Source organism: Crinia signifera, chromosome 6 (genome assembly GCF_055691185.1).
Source record: "Crinia signifera chromosome 6, ASM5569118v1, whole genome shotgun sequence".
NCBI lineage: Eukaryota > Metazoa > Chordata > Amphibia > Anura > Myobatrachidae > Crinia > Crinia signifera.
Genome location: NC_139222.1, coordinates 167,951,968 through 167,966,606, shown reverse-complemented (window position 1 = coordinate 167,966,606; position 14,639 = coordinate 167,951,968). Strand labels below are relative to the sequence as shown.

Sequence of the window (14,639 nt, the reverse complement as noted above, 5' to 3'; positions counted from 1 at the left end):
AATTTCCTAATGTTTGGCAAACTGCGCACATGCAGGACCCATCTTGCGCATGTGCAGGACAGGTCTTGCATTCACATCACTATTATGTAAACGTCTCTGCCTGATTGATGGATGGTCTTGTAAAGAGAAGATGCCATGTAGATTAAACCGTGATTGTTATTGGAAAGTAGCCCAGAAGCTAAAGCATTCAATTTGCAGGCTGCATTGGAATATATAGACACTGCTTGAATCTTCCAGAGCACAACTGGGAAAAAGCAGTAACATACCTGTCTGTGCAGTGTTGAGATTTACAGCCTTTGTCTGCTTTCCTCCTCAGTCCTGCCTGGACATCTTTACCACTGGTGAAAGCACCTCAGAGCCACTAGACAATATCCTGCTCGCTGCATTTGAACTAGACATTCACCAAGTCATAAAGGAATTTAGGTAATAAAAAAACCACACTTATTTCTCCTGGTCACCTGGCCATAATATTCCTGCCTATATTACATAAATATTGATTATGCTATTTTCTATATTGCGCACTGATGTGACCTCTATATTATTCCATATTTTATTGCATTTTTTCTTTTACATATTGCCTGTAATCTAACTTTTACCCTGTTCCCACAGCATTGTTTCCCACAACTGGTGGTTTGTGGCACATCTCACTGACCTGCTGGATCACTGCCAGCTCTTCCAGTCCCACAATTTATAGTAAGCCATATGGAGTTGCATGAAGACCGTTTTTCTCTCATAATAAAAGATAACCATGATTTCCATTTTTTTTTTTCATTTTGGTATATAATGTGATATCCTGTCCCATACCGCCCAACATGACCCTTTCTGGAAGGGACGCAATGCTCTGCTCCTGGACTTAGTTCTTAATGCATGATTACCTTCATCTGTGGTGTACAGGTTCATTGATAAGAAAGGTGCTTCACCACCACCATACCAGGGAAGTGCAGGAGCAGAGCATTGTGTCCTCCTGGAGAGGGTCATGTTGGGAGGTATGCTGTTAATAACGTAAATCCACAGGATTTGTTCTACAACAAATAATAGATCGGATTCAAACCTGTTTGCTAGGCTGCGTATACTCGCAGACTATCGAACAGGTCAGTGCCGAACGCCCCATCCCCTCGCATGCGCCCAAAGTTGAGAGATCATTCGATGGTCACCAACAATCAAATGATTTCTCTCCCCTTCAGAAAGGAATCTTCTTTCCACTGCATATTGCGAAAAGGGGGCGGGTGGTGATGTTCCACGGGAATGTCCAGGGAACGCCCAGCATTTGTATAGAGACGCATATAAAACGCTGGGCGTTCCCCTGCTCCAGCCTCCTGCCCGCCCCCTCTGCAGCGAATGGCCTGGATAGTGTGAGACTCACCAGAACCGTTTGTGCATGTGCCTATTGACGTATACACATGTGCAAACCCCCCATCATCGGGGAAGGGGTTGAAGCGGCTCTGAATCTGCCCCAATGTAACAAATAACTGAATCTGACAATAAAAACACATTTAAAAAAAATGTAATCATGATATAATGCGGTATTTGGGAAGATAGTTCATGTAAATATGTGATTCTATGGTGCATGCTGTACCTTAACTAATTGCTGTCCCGTCTATTTCTACAGTTTTGGCTCCAACATGCGAGAATATCTACTGCTGGAGTATGCATCTGGTCTTTTCTCTCATCATAGGTATGTTCTCTTATATGGCACATGTTCTACTGTTTTCTCTTAATCATCCATTGGCGGATCCAGGAAGCAGTACTATGGAGTATAGTGAGGTTTTTTTATTCTCTCCACCTATTAGAGAACACAGGAGATTATAGACTGTGCAGAGGGGAGTTTGGCACTTCTCCTTTATACCTCACCAGACAGAGTTTAGACTGGATGCAGCTTGGCTGTCTCCAGCCTTATATTATTTGTTTAATTACTGAAGATTCTATTGAGACTACACGGGCAGACTGCATGCTGGGGGAGCTGCTGTGGAAACCCACCACAGCTTATTGTGTCATCGGACCCTGTGCGCCCCCCACACTGGCTGCGGTGATCATGCCCCACCACCCATGACATCACACTAAACCAATATAAAATGATAAAGGTGTCAATAATGATGTATTGGCTGCTGCTCACCCAAATGGAGAAGTGCTAAACCTCCACACAATTAAAAATGTTAAAATGGAAATGGGAGCGCTACAGATAAATCATAGACCTTGTAATCCTAATGCAAAAAAACATTTTATACCAATAACATAAATAATAATAGTGTTCCCTCTAGTCATTTTTTGAATGGTGCTGGCCCCTTTTTTTTTTTTTTTTTTTTTTTTACCTTTAATCGGTGCCCCCTCACTGTGTTGACAAACTGAGAGCGGTAGGGGACAAGACGAGGGTCATGAAGCACTGACAGCTGCTCAGTCACAGCATAAGGAGTTGAGCGGTCTGTCAGGGGAGGGGGGCGGTATGCGGCTGGAAGAGTATAGCCGCAGGCTGGTGGTGGTGGGGGGGAAGGTTGCAGTTACCATTCATGTTCCGTTACTGTTCTTCTAGTGAGACCCGATAGCTTATGTGCTATACATCATCACCAGCCTTGCCATGTGTGCCACTATTACACCTTGCCCTGTGTGCCACCTTGCTTACTCTGCGTGCCATCCCATGTGACACTGATACATGCAGGTGCCCCCTGCTGCTGCATCTAATTCTGGAAGGGGGTGGGGGTGCCCCCTGTAGGCAGCAAAAAAATCCTAGTGTTCACTAAGGTTTGAGAATTATATTACACTGGGTGCCTTTGCAAATATTCTGGGACACAATGCCCATTCTTCAGGCAGACAGCATGTATGTATCTCAGTATATTATGTGACCTGAACCTATTTCAGCCGGTATTATAAGCCTAACCTTTTGATTGCCAAGTGAATTTGTCAAAATAGGTGTGGAAATTGACAAGCAAACCTTTTCTTCATCTCAATGACCTGTAATGTGTACCTTTTTATATAGGAAATATATTTATTTACACAACATTTTTTATTTGAATTTACGCTCGTATTTTTAGCGGATATTTTGCACATTTCTTACAGAAATGTTGGCATTTAAAGGGTTAAATGTAGGTTTTGTACTTAAGGTCCATATACTGTACACTGGGCGATTATGCCCAGCGATGACCGCTGTCATTGCTGGGGGGAAAGCACTGAGCGGGTTTCCCCCTGTGTGGCGGTGTCAGCGGGGGTAGCCAGGTTTAAATGTGCTTAAGCTCCTACAACACACACTATACCCCACAGTACTGCTCAAAGTTTATTTTTGACGGACTAATAGAAAAGGATTTACAAAAATCCCATTGTATTACCCTTCATCCAGAGTTTCATGCTTTCTATTGGTTATTTGTGAACGACTGATCAGTCTGCTTTTCCCACAAAGTCTCTAACCACTTTTGGGTGGAGACCTCCGGTTTTAAAATGTGTTATGTGATATAACGGATATCCACATAGGCAAAACGAAGCTATATATGAAGAGCAATATATTTCTTGCAGCCTCTGGCAGCTAGGTGTTGATTACTTGGATTACTGTCCTGAATCTGGTCGAGTCTACCTTGAACTACTCATGGAAAGGATCCCTCTGACCACGGAAAAGAAAGCTCTGAAGGCATTGCGGATCTGTGAGGAGAGGCAGATGACTGAGCAAGGTGTGTTGAGAGAATTTCTGTGCTACTCTGGTTGTGGTGTTACGGATCTCTCATCCAAGGTGGACTAGAGTACCTATGTGTCGCCCATTGCCATGCTGGCAGATCTTGTAGCCTGGTGCCTATATGTAAATAGGTTTTGCTTGTTGTTAAATGAGGCTATTAATGTTTGTTTTTTTTCTCATTTCCAGTTCGCAGTATCTGTAAAACGATGGCAATGCAAGCTTTGCGCAACAGTCGATTGGGGTCAGCGTTATCGTGGAGCATTCGAGCCAAGGATGCCGCATTTGCAACACTCATATCAGACCAGTGAGAATAGTCTTAAACATAAGAATGGAAATGTTGTAACTGTGTGTGTGTATCATTTCAGTGTCACAGAGGAGCATTTTTACGTTCTGACCATGAATAGAGCTATAGTTACCATATAAGTAGACTAGGAAAATGCTCAGGCCATAACATACATATATATATATAGGTGTTTTTAAGTCGAATAGAGACACTGGTGGCTATTTCCTATGCCAGAAAGACATTCTTGGCAGTGCAACCTATTCTTTAGGAAAGAATTGGCCATGAAGCACCTTGGTGAGATTACCACTGCTTAGTGAATTGATAGTCTGCACATAAGAGGAGATCTGAAAAATGTGGCCACAATTTATTTCTGCAGATATGATTGCATTACTTGTGTTACTTGTACAGGTTCCTGAAGGACTACTGTGAGCGAGGGAAATTCTCAGATTTAGACCTCATTGACAATCTTGGTCCGGCTATGTTGCTTAGTGATCGTCTGACTTTCCTAGGTTAGTTTACTATTAAATGGATACAGAGTCTGCTTAACTTGTTCCTCCCCCATTTATAGTACTACTGAAATGTTGGCTATTCATTTATTTCCAGGAAAATACAGGGAGTTTCACAGGCTGTACAGTGAGCAGCAGTTTGAGGAAGCTAGTGCCTTATTACTCTTACTCATGACGGCTCGGATTGCTCCCTGCTCCTTCTGGCTTACCTTGCTGCTGGATGCACTGCCTCTGCTTGGGCAACAACAGGTATGGCATGCAGAGAGAACACATTTCATTTCACATTTGCATTCTAAAGATATTACGCACATTTCTGATAATATTAACATGATATGGGAAATGCTGTCTCACACCAGAGAAATGTAGGACTGTGATATAGAATCCTTTTCATAATGTCAACCATTCGTACAAGATAAATGTCCTGACCTCTGCAGATTTGTTCTGCCCAAGAAGACTCAGTGTCACCCGGCCTGTAACTAGGGGTGTGCAGGACTCTGTGAGCAGCTACATGCTGCCCCCATGGTCCCTGCATCTACCTAGCTGGGTGCCTAGAAAGGCACCTTTCAGCCAAAACATCCTAAAAGTGCCTATACACGGTGCAATGAACTCTGTGCTTTTAGTACTAGATTGTATGCTTTTTGTACTAGATGCTATGCAATGTGCTACAGCACCGTGCTTTTTGTACTAGATATGATGTCCACGGGAGCGTGCATCGCACAGCACCATTGCACCGTGTATGGGCACCCTAAGGATGCTCTTGCAACTGTAATGTTCTTCCTGGTGCTAGCAGACGTCCCCCTCTTAATGGCGTCATTAGTGCTGGAAAGGGCTGTTAACAGCACTTTGTGTGACCACCTCCTGAGAACAACTAACTAAATCAGCATTTCTGTTAAGTGTATTGGTAGGGAGTATATGAATATAGATCACTACTGGATACATACTAGCTAGAAAACACACGTTGTTATACCATGTATTTTACTAACAAGAGATCTGCCTTTGGTAGGTAATCTTTTCAGCTGAGCAGACATACCAGCTAATGCGCTGCTTGGAGGACAGGATGGAAGCGAAGCAAGAACCCATGGTCTCAGATGTGAGCCAGAGCTCCCAGGTATATCACATTAGGCAGACATTGGCATCACTAGACTAGATTATGCAGAGCAATTTATATTTTGTACATGTGTAGTCTTTTGGCATTATGACTAGGGGAGAGTGATATTTTGGTAATTATGTGGTGGTTTTCTTTCACACAGGATAAAAGCCTCGAAAAAACCAAAGTTGACATGCTACGCCTAGCTCTCGCACGAAATCTGGCACGTGCCATAGTAAAAGAAGGAACACTTCAAGCATAAATGGAGGGAATGTATAAAATGTCTTGTATAGAGTTTTTCAAATAAATTTCTTTTTTCCAGTTTCTAGTCTCTTGAATAACATGCATTAATTAAAATGACCAGAATAGTAATCATTAAGGGATATTAATACCTATCCATTTCTATGAATCTATTTGGAGGATAATGATACCATCTTGACATTCTTGTGCCCCAACAAATACAGTAACAGATATGCCTTTGGACCATCATGAAGTTTAAAAGAAACAACTATGACTCCCTTGTCCTTGAGTACAAGTGCAACAGGTGAGATGTCTGGCTACCCCAATCTGTAAAAAGGTGTTTGGGTTGAGGACATTCCTGCTATGAGCACTGCCAATATCTACGGAGCAGATTGTTTGTTTGCAGTAGTGCGTGATCCTGCTGGTCTGCTCTGAGGAATGTTTCTCATGATCCATGGTTTTAACACCCCCCATACAGTAGTTCTAGGATATTGAGCAGAAACTTTGCCCAAGGTGTAAAACCTGCAATGAAAAGCAATCAAAGGCTGCCTCCATAATCCCAATTCCATATGGCAAAAGGACTTGCGAACAAGGTTGTTGACCGTTAAATCTGGAATCCCATTGAATTAAACCTTTTAAGCTGAATGCCTTTGAAACCACATTCCAGAGAGATATGAATTGACCTCTACCTGAAAGCCTGTGGCCTTGTAGAAAACTCATGAACACAACAAGGAATCCTAAATGTCAGAGTCCTATATTTCCTTCCTCTTGGGAAGAACGATTTGTAGCAAATCCCAAAGAATGGAACTAGGGCAGAACTCTTTGAGAAACAGCTGGTGAGGATTACTCTAGAATCCTGTAATAATGAGGAAACTGTAACTAGACAGTGTACTGACTTAGGAAGGCCCTGTACCCATGCTGGTGTGGGTACATAAGACAACCCTCATCCAAGCACAATTAAATGTATTGTCAGTAACTGCAGGTTCAGCCACATGACTTCACACAAGGATCTAACCTGAGCTTTTCTGTTAAAGCAATGGCAAATCCTATGGACATCTGTGCAAGCCAGCTATTTGCCTCACTGACTGTACATATAGCTTGGTGACGCTGTCTGCTCCAAGTAATTGCCTCAGCAATAATCTCAAGAGAATGATGCAAAAAAAGACCTGATGATGGGGGTATAACAGTGGTAGCCAACTCCAGTCCTCGAGAGCTACCAACAGTTCATGTTTTCCAGACAGCCTAGCTGCTGTACAGGTGCACTCATTACTGACGAACACATTTTAAAAGATCCACAGGTGGAGCTAATTACTTCACTTGTGATTCTGTGAGGAGACCTGGAAAACATTAACTGTTGGCAGATCTCGAGGACTGGAGTTGGCTACCCCAGGGGTATACAAAGAAGTAGGGTACTTATGTATTATCTGGGCTCCCATGTTAAATGCACCCCATTTTTTCATACCCCTACTATCCAACTACGCATGGAGTCGATTTTATGTAGTGTGGCGAGCGCAGCGAGCCACCGTGCCTGAAGCGTGGCGAGGGGACGCGGTCTCATAAGAAAAACGGGAGCCCAGATATTACATAAGTACCAGAAGTAGTGGTAACCCAAATTGGCCTCTCTAGCCTATGGTACCAGTGTTCCCATAGGGCAGTATTCAATGAGGAAATTCTCCGTGCATGGAGAGCGTTTTATTTCGCTCTCCATGCACTCTCCGTGTTTTTGCGGAGATTCTCCATGTTTGGAGATTCTCCGTCACGGCACTTTATCCACTATTCAATGTGGCTGATGCTCGCCGCGAGTCTTAACCCCTGCAGCGGACGAGCGTCCGCGGCAGGGAGCTTTCAGGGAGCCGGGGGACGGAAGCAGCCAGAGAGATTAAAGTCTCCCTGGCTGCTCCAGAGGATTGTGGAGGGTAGGGGGGCTTCCCGGGACCCAGGCAGCACAGGCTGCTCCCCCCCTATAGCCAGCGGGGGACCCAGTATTCACTGCACCCGATCGTGCATATTAACGATCGGGTGCAGTGAATATATGAATATCTAATGAGCGGCTCGAGCGCTCCGGCCCCCTGCTGGCTGCACTGTGTAAAAAAATTTAAAAAAATATTTTTTTTAAAAATTAAATATATATTCATGTGCTATAAGCACATGAATAAAAATAACATGCCCCTTCACAGAAAAAAAACCTGATTTTTTTACACCAAAATTAAAAAAAAAAAACCTTTTAGTTTAAAAGTTCACATTCCAGCTCCCCATCAAAAGATGGAGAATTTCTACACGGAGAGACATGGAGAAAATCACTTAGAAAGACAGGGAATATTTCACATTGAATAGGGTTGCTCGCTTTTGGAGAGCAAAATGCTCCGTCCAAGGCGAACAAAGCACAAATTCTCCATAAAACACGGATAATTTTTCTCATTGAATACTGCCCATAGAATAGCTATTTTTTATATTAAATAGTAATTTTCTATTACATCCTATTTTGTGTGTGGAAATGGTCCAAATGCTCAGTGAAATTAAGAGAAGTGACAATGTGTGTAAATAAAACTATTCCAATAAAGCTGCTCTCTTAGAGATAGAGGGGATATTACAGAATGCCTATGTGCCCTGCAATCAGGTCTGAATTAGGCCCTAGAAGGAACAGGAATGAATTACACAGGTTCTGTGTCTGGCTAAATTAAAGCCTACGTTTCACCTGGTTTTAATCAGCCTCAACCTGTGTAAAGGTGCCCATAAAGTTGGACCAGATTTCCTTTAAACTTCCCCGGGCATGCTGACATCTGACTTGGCACTTAATTTGCCATTTTTTACATACAATTTAATGTATGTAAAAAGGCTGGGTGGAGTCCAAAGGAAATCGGATGCAGTACATCACAGGTGCTAGAAAAACACCCGTGATGTGCACTGATGGCTGCACATAATATTAATTGCATGGCATGTCAAACATGTGATTTTGGTAGATTTCTCAGCCCGATCCATCAGAATCAGGTGAAATTGGCCAAAGTTGTGTGGGCACCTTTTTAATCATAGGTTTTCTGAATTAAAGGGATATAATTTCAAGCCTATTTAGAGAATGCTTTCAAACATCAAAATTACAGTTTAGAAAACTCAAGCAATAACAGGGATTTTGTACTTACCGTAAATCCTTTTCACCGAGTCCACAGGTGTCACTGGAGTAACAGTGAGGGGAATAGAAGGGTGACTACAGGGAGCATGGCCACTCCTCCCCTTCTACTTCCTCTCCTAAGAAGTCATAAGGATGTGCCCGAAGGGAGCTGGAAGAAAGAAACACACTTCCAAGAGAAGGTTAAATTATAGATTGAAAAGTGAAAATATCAGTGAGAAACAACACTGAGCAATACACACCACACAAGAACATACCAGGAAGTTCCAACAAACATAACCGGAACCTTAACCTGGCAGGAAGAAACTTCAAAGATCCAGGTCGACCATCAGCGACATAAGCCTGACGGATGGTAAGACTAATCCACTGAGACAACGTCTGCTTGGAAGCCAGCCAGCCACGCCTGACCGGATCATACGTGACAAACAAGGCATCAGAGTTCCTCAGAGATGCCGTCCTTGCCACATAAATACGCAGAGCTTTGACAACGTCAAGAGTCCTGGCTTCAGGAGTATGCTTCAAAAAGGCCGGCACCACAATCAGCTGATTGATGTGGAAAGCCGATACTACCTTTGGCAAAAAGGAGAGGCTAGTACGGAGCTCCGCTCTGTCAGCATGGAACACCAAAAATGGTCAACACAAGAGAGCCCAAAGATCCGAGACCCTCCTAGCCGATGCCAAGGCCAGGAGGAGAACCATTTTCCATGTAAGGTACTTGAGATCCACTTCTTCTAACGGCTCAAAAACCGCCGTTTGTAGGAAACCAAGGACCAGATCCAAGTCCCAGGGAGCCGGAGGACGACAGAAAGGTGGTTGCAGCTGCAATACCCCCTTGAAAAAGGTATGTACAAGAGAGCCAATCTCCTTTGAATAAAGATTGACAATGCCGAGACCTGCACCTTCAGTGTACCTAGACTTAACCCTGCAGCTAAGCCGGCCTGCAAAAAGAGAAGAAGTCTCGCCTTCTTAAAAAGGGTAGTGGAAACACCACGTCCCTCACACCAAGACACATAAGCCCGCCAGATGTGGTAATGCTTGGAGGTAACGTCTTTTCTGGCCTTCAACATGGTAGAGATAACAGCCCTTGGAATTCCTGTGCGCCTTAGGATTGACCTTTCAGCAGCCACGCCGTCAAATGAAGACGACCCAAGTCCGGAAAGACGGAAGGCCCTTGACTGAGCAGATCCTCTTGAAAGGGCAGGGGCCAAGGTTTGTTGATTAGTAGAGACTTGAGGCTGGTGTACCACGACCTGCAAGGCCAATCCGGAGCTATCAGGACGTGACCTTCTCCCTCCGGATCCTCTGCAGCACCTGAGGTAGCAGCGGGAAGGGAGGGAAGATGAAAACAAAGTGGAATGGCCAAGGTGCTACCAGAGCGTCCACTGTTACCGCCTCTGGATCCTTTGTTTGAGCAAAGTACAGGGGCAACTGGTAATTGTGGCGAGACGCCATGAGGTCCGCTTGAGGACAACCCCACCGGTGAATCAGGCATTGAAACACTTGAGGATGGAGGCACCATTCTCCCCGGTGTACATCTTGTCAACTTAAGAAGTCGGCCTCCCAATTGTCTACGCGGGTATGAAGATTGCAGAGATGGCCAATGCGTGAGCCTGGGCCCAAATCAGGCTACCACTCACCTTCATGGCATCGCTACTGCGCGTCCTGCCCTGCTTGTTGATATACAGATAGGGCAGGCCTTATGCTTGCTGGCGAATCGCCAGCAGCACGGCGCGCCATCTGACTGAGACGCGCGTGCGTCCCCCACGCACGTGCGTCTCAGTATCCGGGCGGCCGGCGGGCGAGGCGGACGCAATACTGTCCGCCTCCCGCTCGAGGGGGGCTGGGGGGACCCGAGGAGGCTGTGGGGGGGTGCGGGCGCCCGGTGTGGGCACCGGGCGACCGTCGGAAGGGGACGGCAGCACCGTCGGAAGGGGACGCGCGCGCACCTCGTGCGCGCGCGTCCCCTTCCGACACACAGATGGCGCGGGAGCAGGGAATGGCGATGGCGTCGCCATCGCCATCCCCTGCAAAGATGAGCCCGGCCCCATCTGTACGTGACAGCTGTGGAGTTGTCGGACTGTACCATGATGGCTGCAGTTCAGCCACCACAGAAGAGTGTCGTGCCCGCACAGACAACCTCACTCTGGTGTAGGTGCAAGTGTGAGCCTGACCACTGCCGGATCAGGCAACATTGGAACCGTCTTGACCGGAACCGACCGTATTGGATCGCCTTGAAAGTGGCAACCATTTTTCCCAATAGCCTGGTGCACGTATTTACCGACAGCTGCCAGGTAAGAAGCACCAGGCAGATTAAGACCTGAAGGGACTGTATCTTGTCGTCCGACAAGAAGACTCATAGCAGGGCCGTATCCAAGATCATTCCCAGGAACTGTAGCCATTATGGGGGCTGGAGCTGGGATTTCTGAAAATTCAGAATCCATCCGTGGTAAGTGTAAGTTCTAGCTTGCGGTCCAAGGCGTCTCGGAGAGTTGTGGTCCCTGGTACCGGTAGAAACATCTTCTTTGATAGATATGTGACGGAAAGGTCAATCAAGGGGGTGTGTCAACAGCCTGTGAGAAATTTGGATTTTCTTATCAGTTTTTCCATGCCAACAAAACGTGCTCATCTAATTCCTCAGCAGGAGGAAAAGAGGCCGACCTGTATTTTTTTTTTACCAAAAAGGGAGGGACGACTGGGAGCAGCAGCCCCGTCATCAATATCCAGAGCAAGCTTTACCATATCAATAAGATCATACAGTATAACCCAGGCTTTCCCAACCACGGTCCTCAAGGCACACCATCAGTACAGGTTTCAGTGATATCCACGCTTCAGCACAGATGGTTTAATCAGAATCACTAAAGTACTAATTAAGTCACCTGTGCTAAAGCCTGGATAGCCATAAAACCTGCACTGTTGGTGAGCTTTGAGGACCGTGGTTGGGAATGCCTGATCTAACCCCTGAGCAGAATGTTCAGGCTTTGGTAGTAATGTGGGTACTTCTGTACTTTCACGGCACCAGCATGGCGCCGTGCGTCTGTGTCTCCTTGCGGGGCTCACTGTGCTTGCCCACGCTACGGGCTCGCTGTGCTCGCCACGCTATCTAAAATCAACTCCATGCCAACGTGGATAGTGGGGGTACGAACTATCCACGTTGGCATGGAGTTTACAACCCCGCAGCTGGACACTGACGCACGGCACCATGAAACTACACAACTACTGTAAAGCGTGTTGCTCTTCAAGGAGTGACATACTCGCCCTCTTCTAGGTCTGGCATGTCCTCATCAGAATCCATGTCTAAAACCTGCGTAAGCAGTTTTTTTTTAAATGAGGGGGGGGGCTGAGAGTCTTGTGCTCTGGCCGTCAGAGTGGGCTGGACCGTTTCTGGGGTCAAGGCTTTTGTTAAAGCCTCCACAGCCAGAGTTAAATCTCTCTGCTGTGTTCTGGAGGTTTCTCTGTCCTTCTGTGAGGCTGAAAGCTCAGAGGACAGGCGTGACATGACGTCAGTGAGCTGCAAAGCCCAAGCAGGGGAGCCCTGTGTTTGAGTGAGAGGGGGATCTGGGGTGCACTTATCACACACCAGTGTACCCTCACCAGACTGTGTAAGCTTAATCTTACACTTTTTGCAAGATTTCTTGGAGCTTCCTCCTGCACACACAAAGAGGATAGTACAGAAAAAAACAGGGTGAAACACTGGACAGGAGACACAGTATAATTGTAGAAGGCTAACAAACAGCGTTATGGTATATATATAGGCCCAATCTGTTTAACCGAGCTCTAACCCCACTGTCTGCTCACAGAGCCTGGGGGGAGCTGTACCAGGTCTGGACACTGGGAGAAGAGTGCTGTTCTTGAGTCCGGAGACTGTCACAGCATGTGGGGCCTCCTGAAAGCATGCAGCGGAGCCTTGTAATTATAAAATAACCGTCCACTGTGTTGGTCACGCTGTGGAAAATCCGGAGCCCCTGGGAGCATACAACATGGCAGCTCCGCCCCTCCTGGAGGGGGCAGTCTACACCAGAGACGGTAATCTCTGCAGCCAGGGACCGGGGAGCGAGCCGCATGCAGCTGCGGCCGGGTCCCCCCCCCACCCCCACCCCGCAGACAGGCAGAGGCAAGACCCTGCCTGTCTATCCAATCTGTGTAAAAGCCATAGTGTGACCAGCTCACAGAGGACACATTCTAAGACTGCCTAGGATGGGAAGTAGAAGGGGAGGAGTTGGCCACACATTTAAATTTTAAATGCCTGTAGTCTCCCTTCTATTCTCCCCACTGTTACTCCAGTGACACCTAGTGGATGAAAGAGAAATACAAAATATACATAAAATTTGTGCAAAGAACAATTTAAAAAAATGCATTGCTGCATAGCATGCGTAGTACCATGGACAGAAGCATAGGTACCCAAGTAAATAGATTTCTCCAACAGCAATAATGGAAAGCAAAATGCCCTAACCCCCTGCATTATCCTCTTGAATACTGTTCAAATAGGTTTTATTATTGTGGTTGTAATTTTCTTTATTTTATTATATTTCATAATTTCTACTTTGCTTAACAGTGTGCAAGTAAATAAAATAAAGTTTAATTGACAAATCGCCAATTAATCATTTTTATTGTCAATCACTGGTTCTCAACCCCTACACTCAAATTTTCCCAACGTGTCCCGATTTGAGGATTTTTATAAATAATTTTTACGATAATTATGGATCCAGCAACGTTGAGTAACTCAACTGTGTGCACATGAATAGAAACCCCACTTGAAGCTACACTATACTGAAGAAACCCCCCCCCCCCACACACACACACCTTTTTATATTTTTCTAATGTTGAGGTAAAGGTTTCTGGAACATTTCAATTTAGTGTCTAAAGTCTTACTGCTACAAATTAGAACAGTTGAGGTCTAGATCCAGGTGGGCTAAAGGACCTAGTGCGAGATGTACGAAGCCTTGAAAAGTGATAAACCACCAACCAGTCAGCTCCTACCTGTCATTTTTCAAACACAGCCTGTGACATGGCAGGTAGTAGATGATTGGCTGGCTGTTTATCACTCTCCATTCTATCACTTTTCAAGCTTAGAACATCTGGCCCCTGGTCTCTAACCTCCCTGCCAGTGCTGAATGCTTATCCCACAGCCTAACACTAACCTCCCTGCCAATGCTGAATGCTTATCCCACAGCCTAACACTAACCTCCCTGCCGGTGCTGAATGCTTATCCCACAGCCTAAGGCTGGTTTCACACACTCCGGCTGCTGCCGGACGGTGAAATCCCGCACGGCCAGGGAGCCGTGCCGCACTCAGCAGATTACAATGGTGGGGATGGCCACCCCGTGGCCGTCCCGTGTGAATGGACACAATAGTGTCCATTCACAACTAATGTGTGCGGCACGGCTCCCTGGCCGTGTGCGGGATTTCACCGTCCGGCAGCAGCCGGAGTGTGTGAAACCAGCCTAACACTAACCTCCCTGCCAGTGCTGAATGCTTATCCCACAGCCTAACACTAACCTCCCTGAGAGTGCTGGATCCTAGTCCCGCATCCTAACCCTAAGCTCTCCCTGGCACCTAACCTGGTAATTTCCCTGGTGCCTAACTGCCACAGGAATGGTGCATCCTCCTCATGAGAAGGAGATGGGTTGCTGGCCACATGGAGGTCCTTTGGCCATTTAGATCCAGCATCACCAAATTGGGATCTATAGCACTATTAAATTATATCTGTACATATGGATTTGGACTATCATGGAAGGAAAATAAAC

General features: G+C 45.9%; 1 protein-coding gene across 1 annotated transcript in view; it reads left to right on the top strand.

The window, feature by feature from the left end:
• Nucleotides 1–5,855, top strand: part of NUP85 (nucleoporin 85) — a 56,979-nt gene extending 51,124 nt beyond the window's left edge. The window contains exons 11-19 of the mRNA XM_083148035.1: nt 317–423; nt 610–693; nt 1,610–1,675; nt 3,502–3,653; nt 3,842–3,959; nt 4,347–4,447; nt 4,542–4,693; nt 5,448–5,552; nt 5,695–5,855. Coding sequence (XP_083004161.1) covers nt 317–423; nt 610–693; nt 1,610–1,675; nt 3,502–3,653; nt 3,842–3,959; nt 4,347–4,447; nt 4,542–4,693; nt 5,448–5,552; nt 5,695–5,793 — 984 coding nt within the window. The 3' untranslated portion in view covers nt 5,794–5,855. The remainder of the gene's footprint in view (nt 1–316; nt 424–609; nt 694–1,609; nt 1,676–3,501; nt 3,654–3,841; nt 3,960–4,346; nt 4,448–4,541; nt 4,694–5,447; nt 5,553–5,694) is intronic.
• Nucleotides 5,856–14,639: the final 8,784 nt, after the last annotated feature.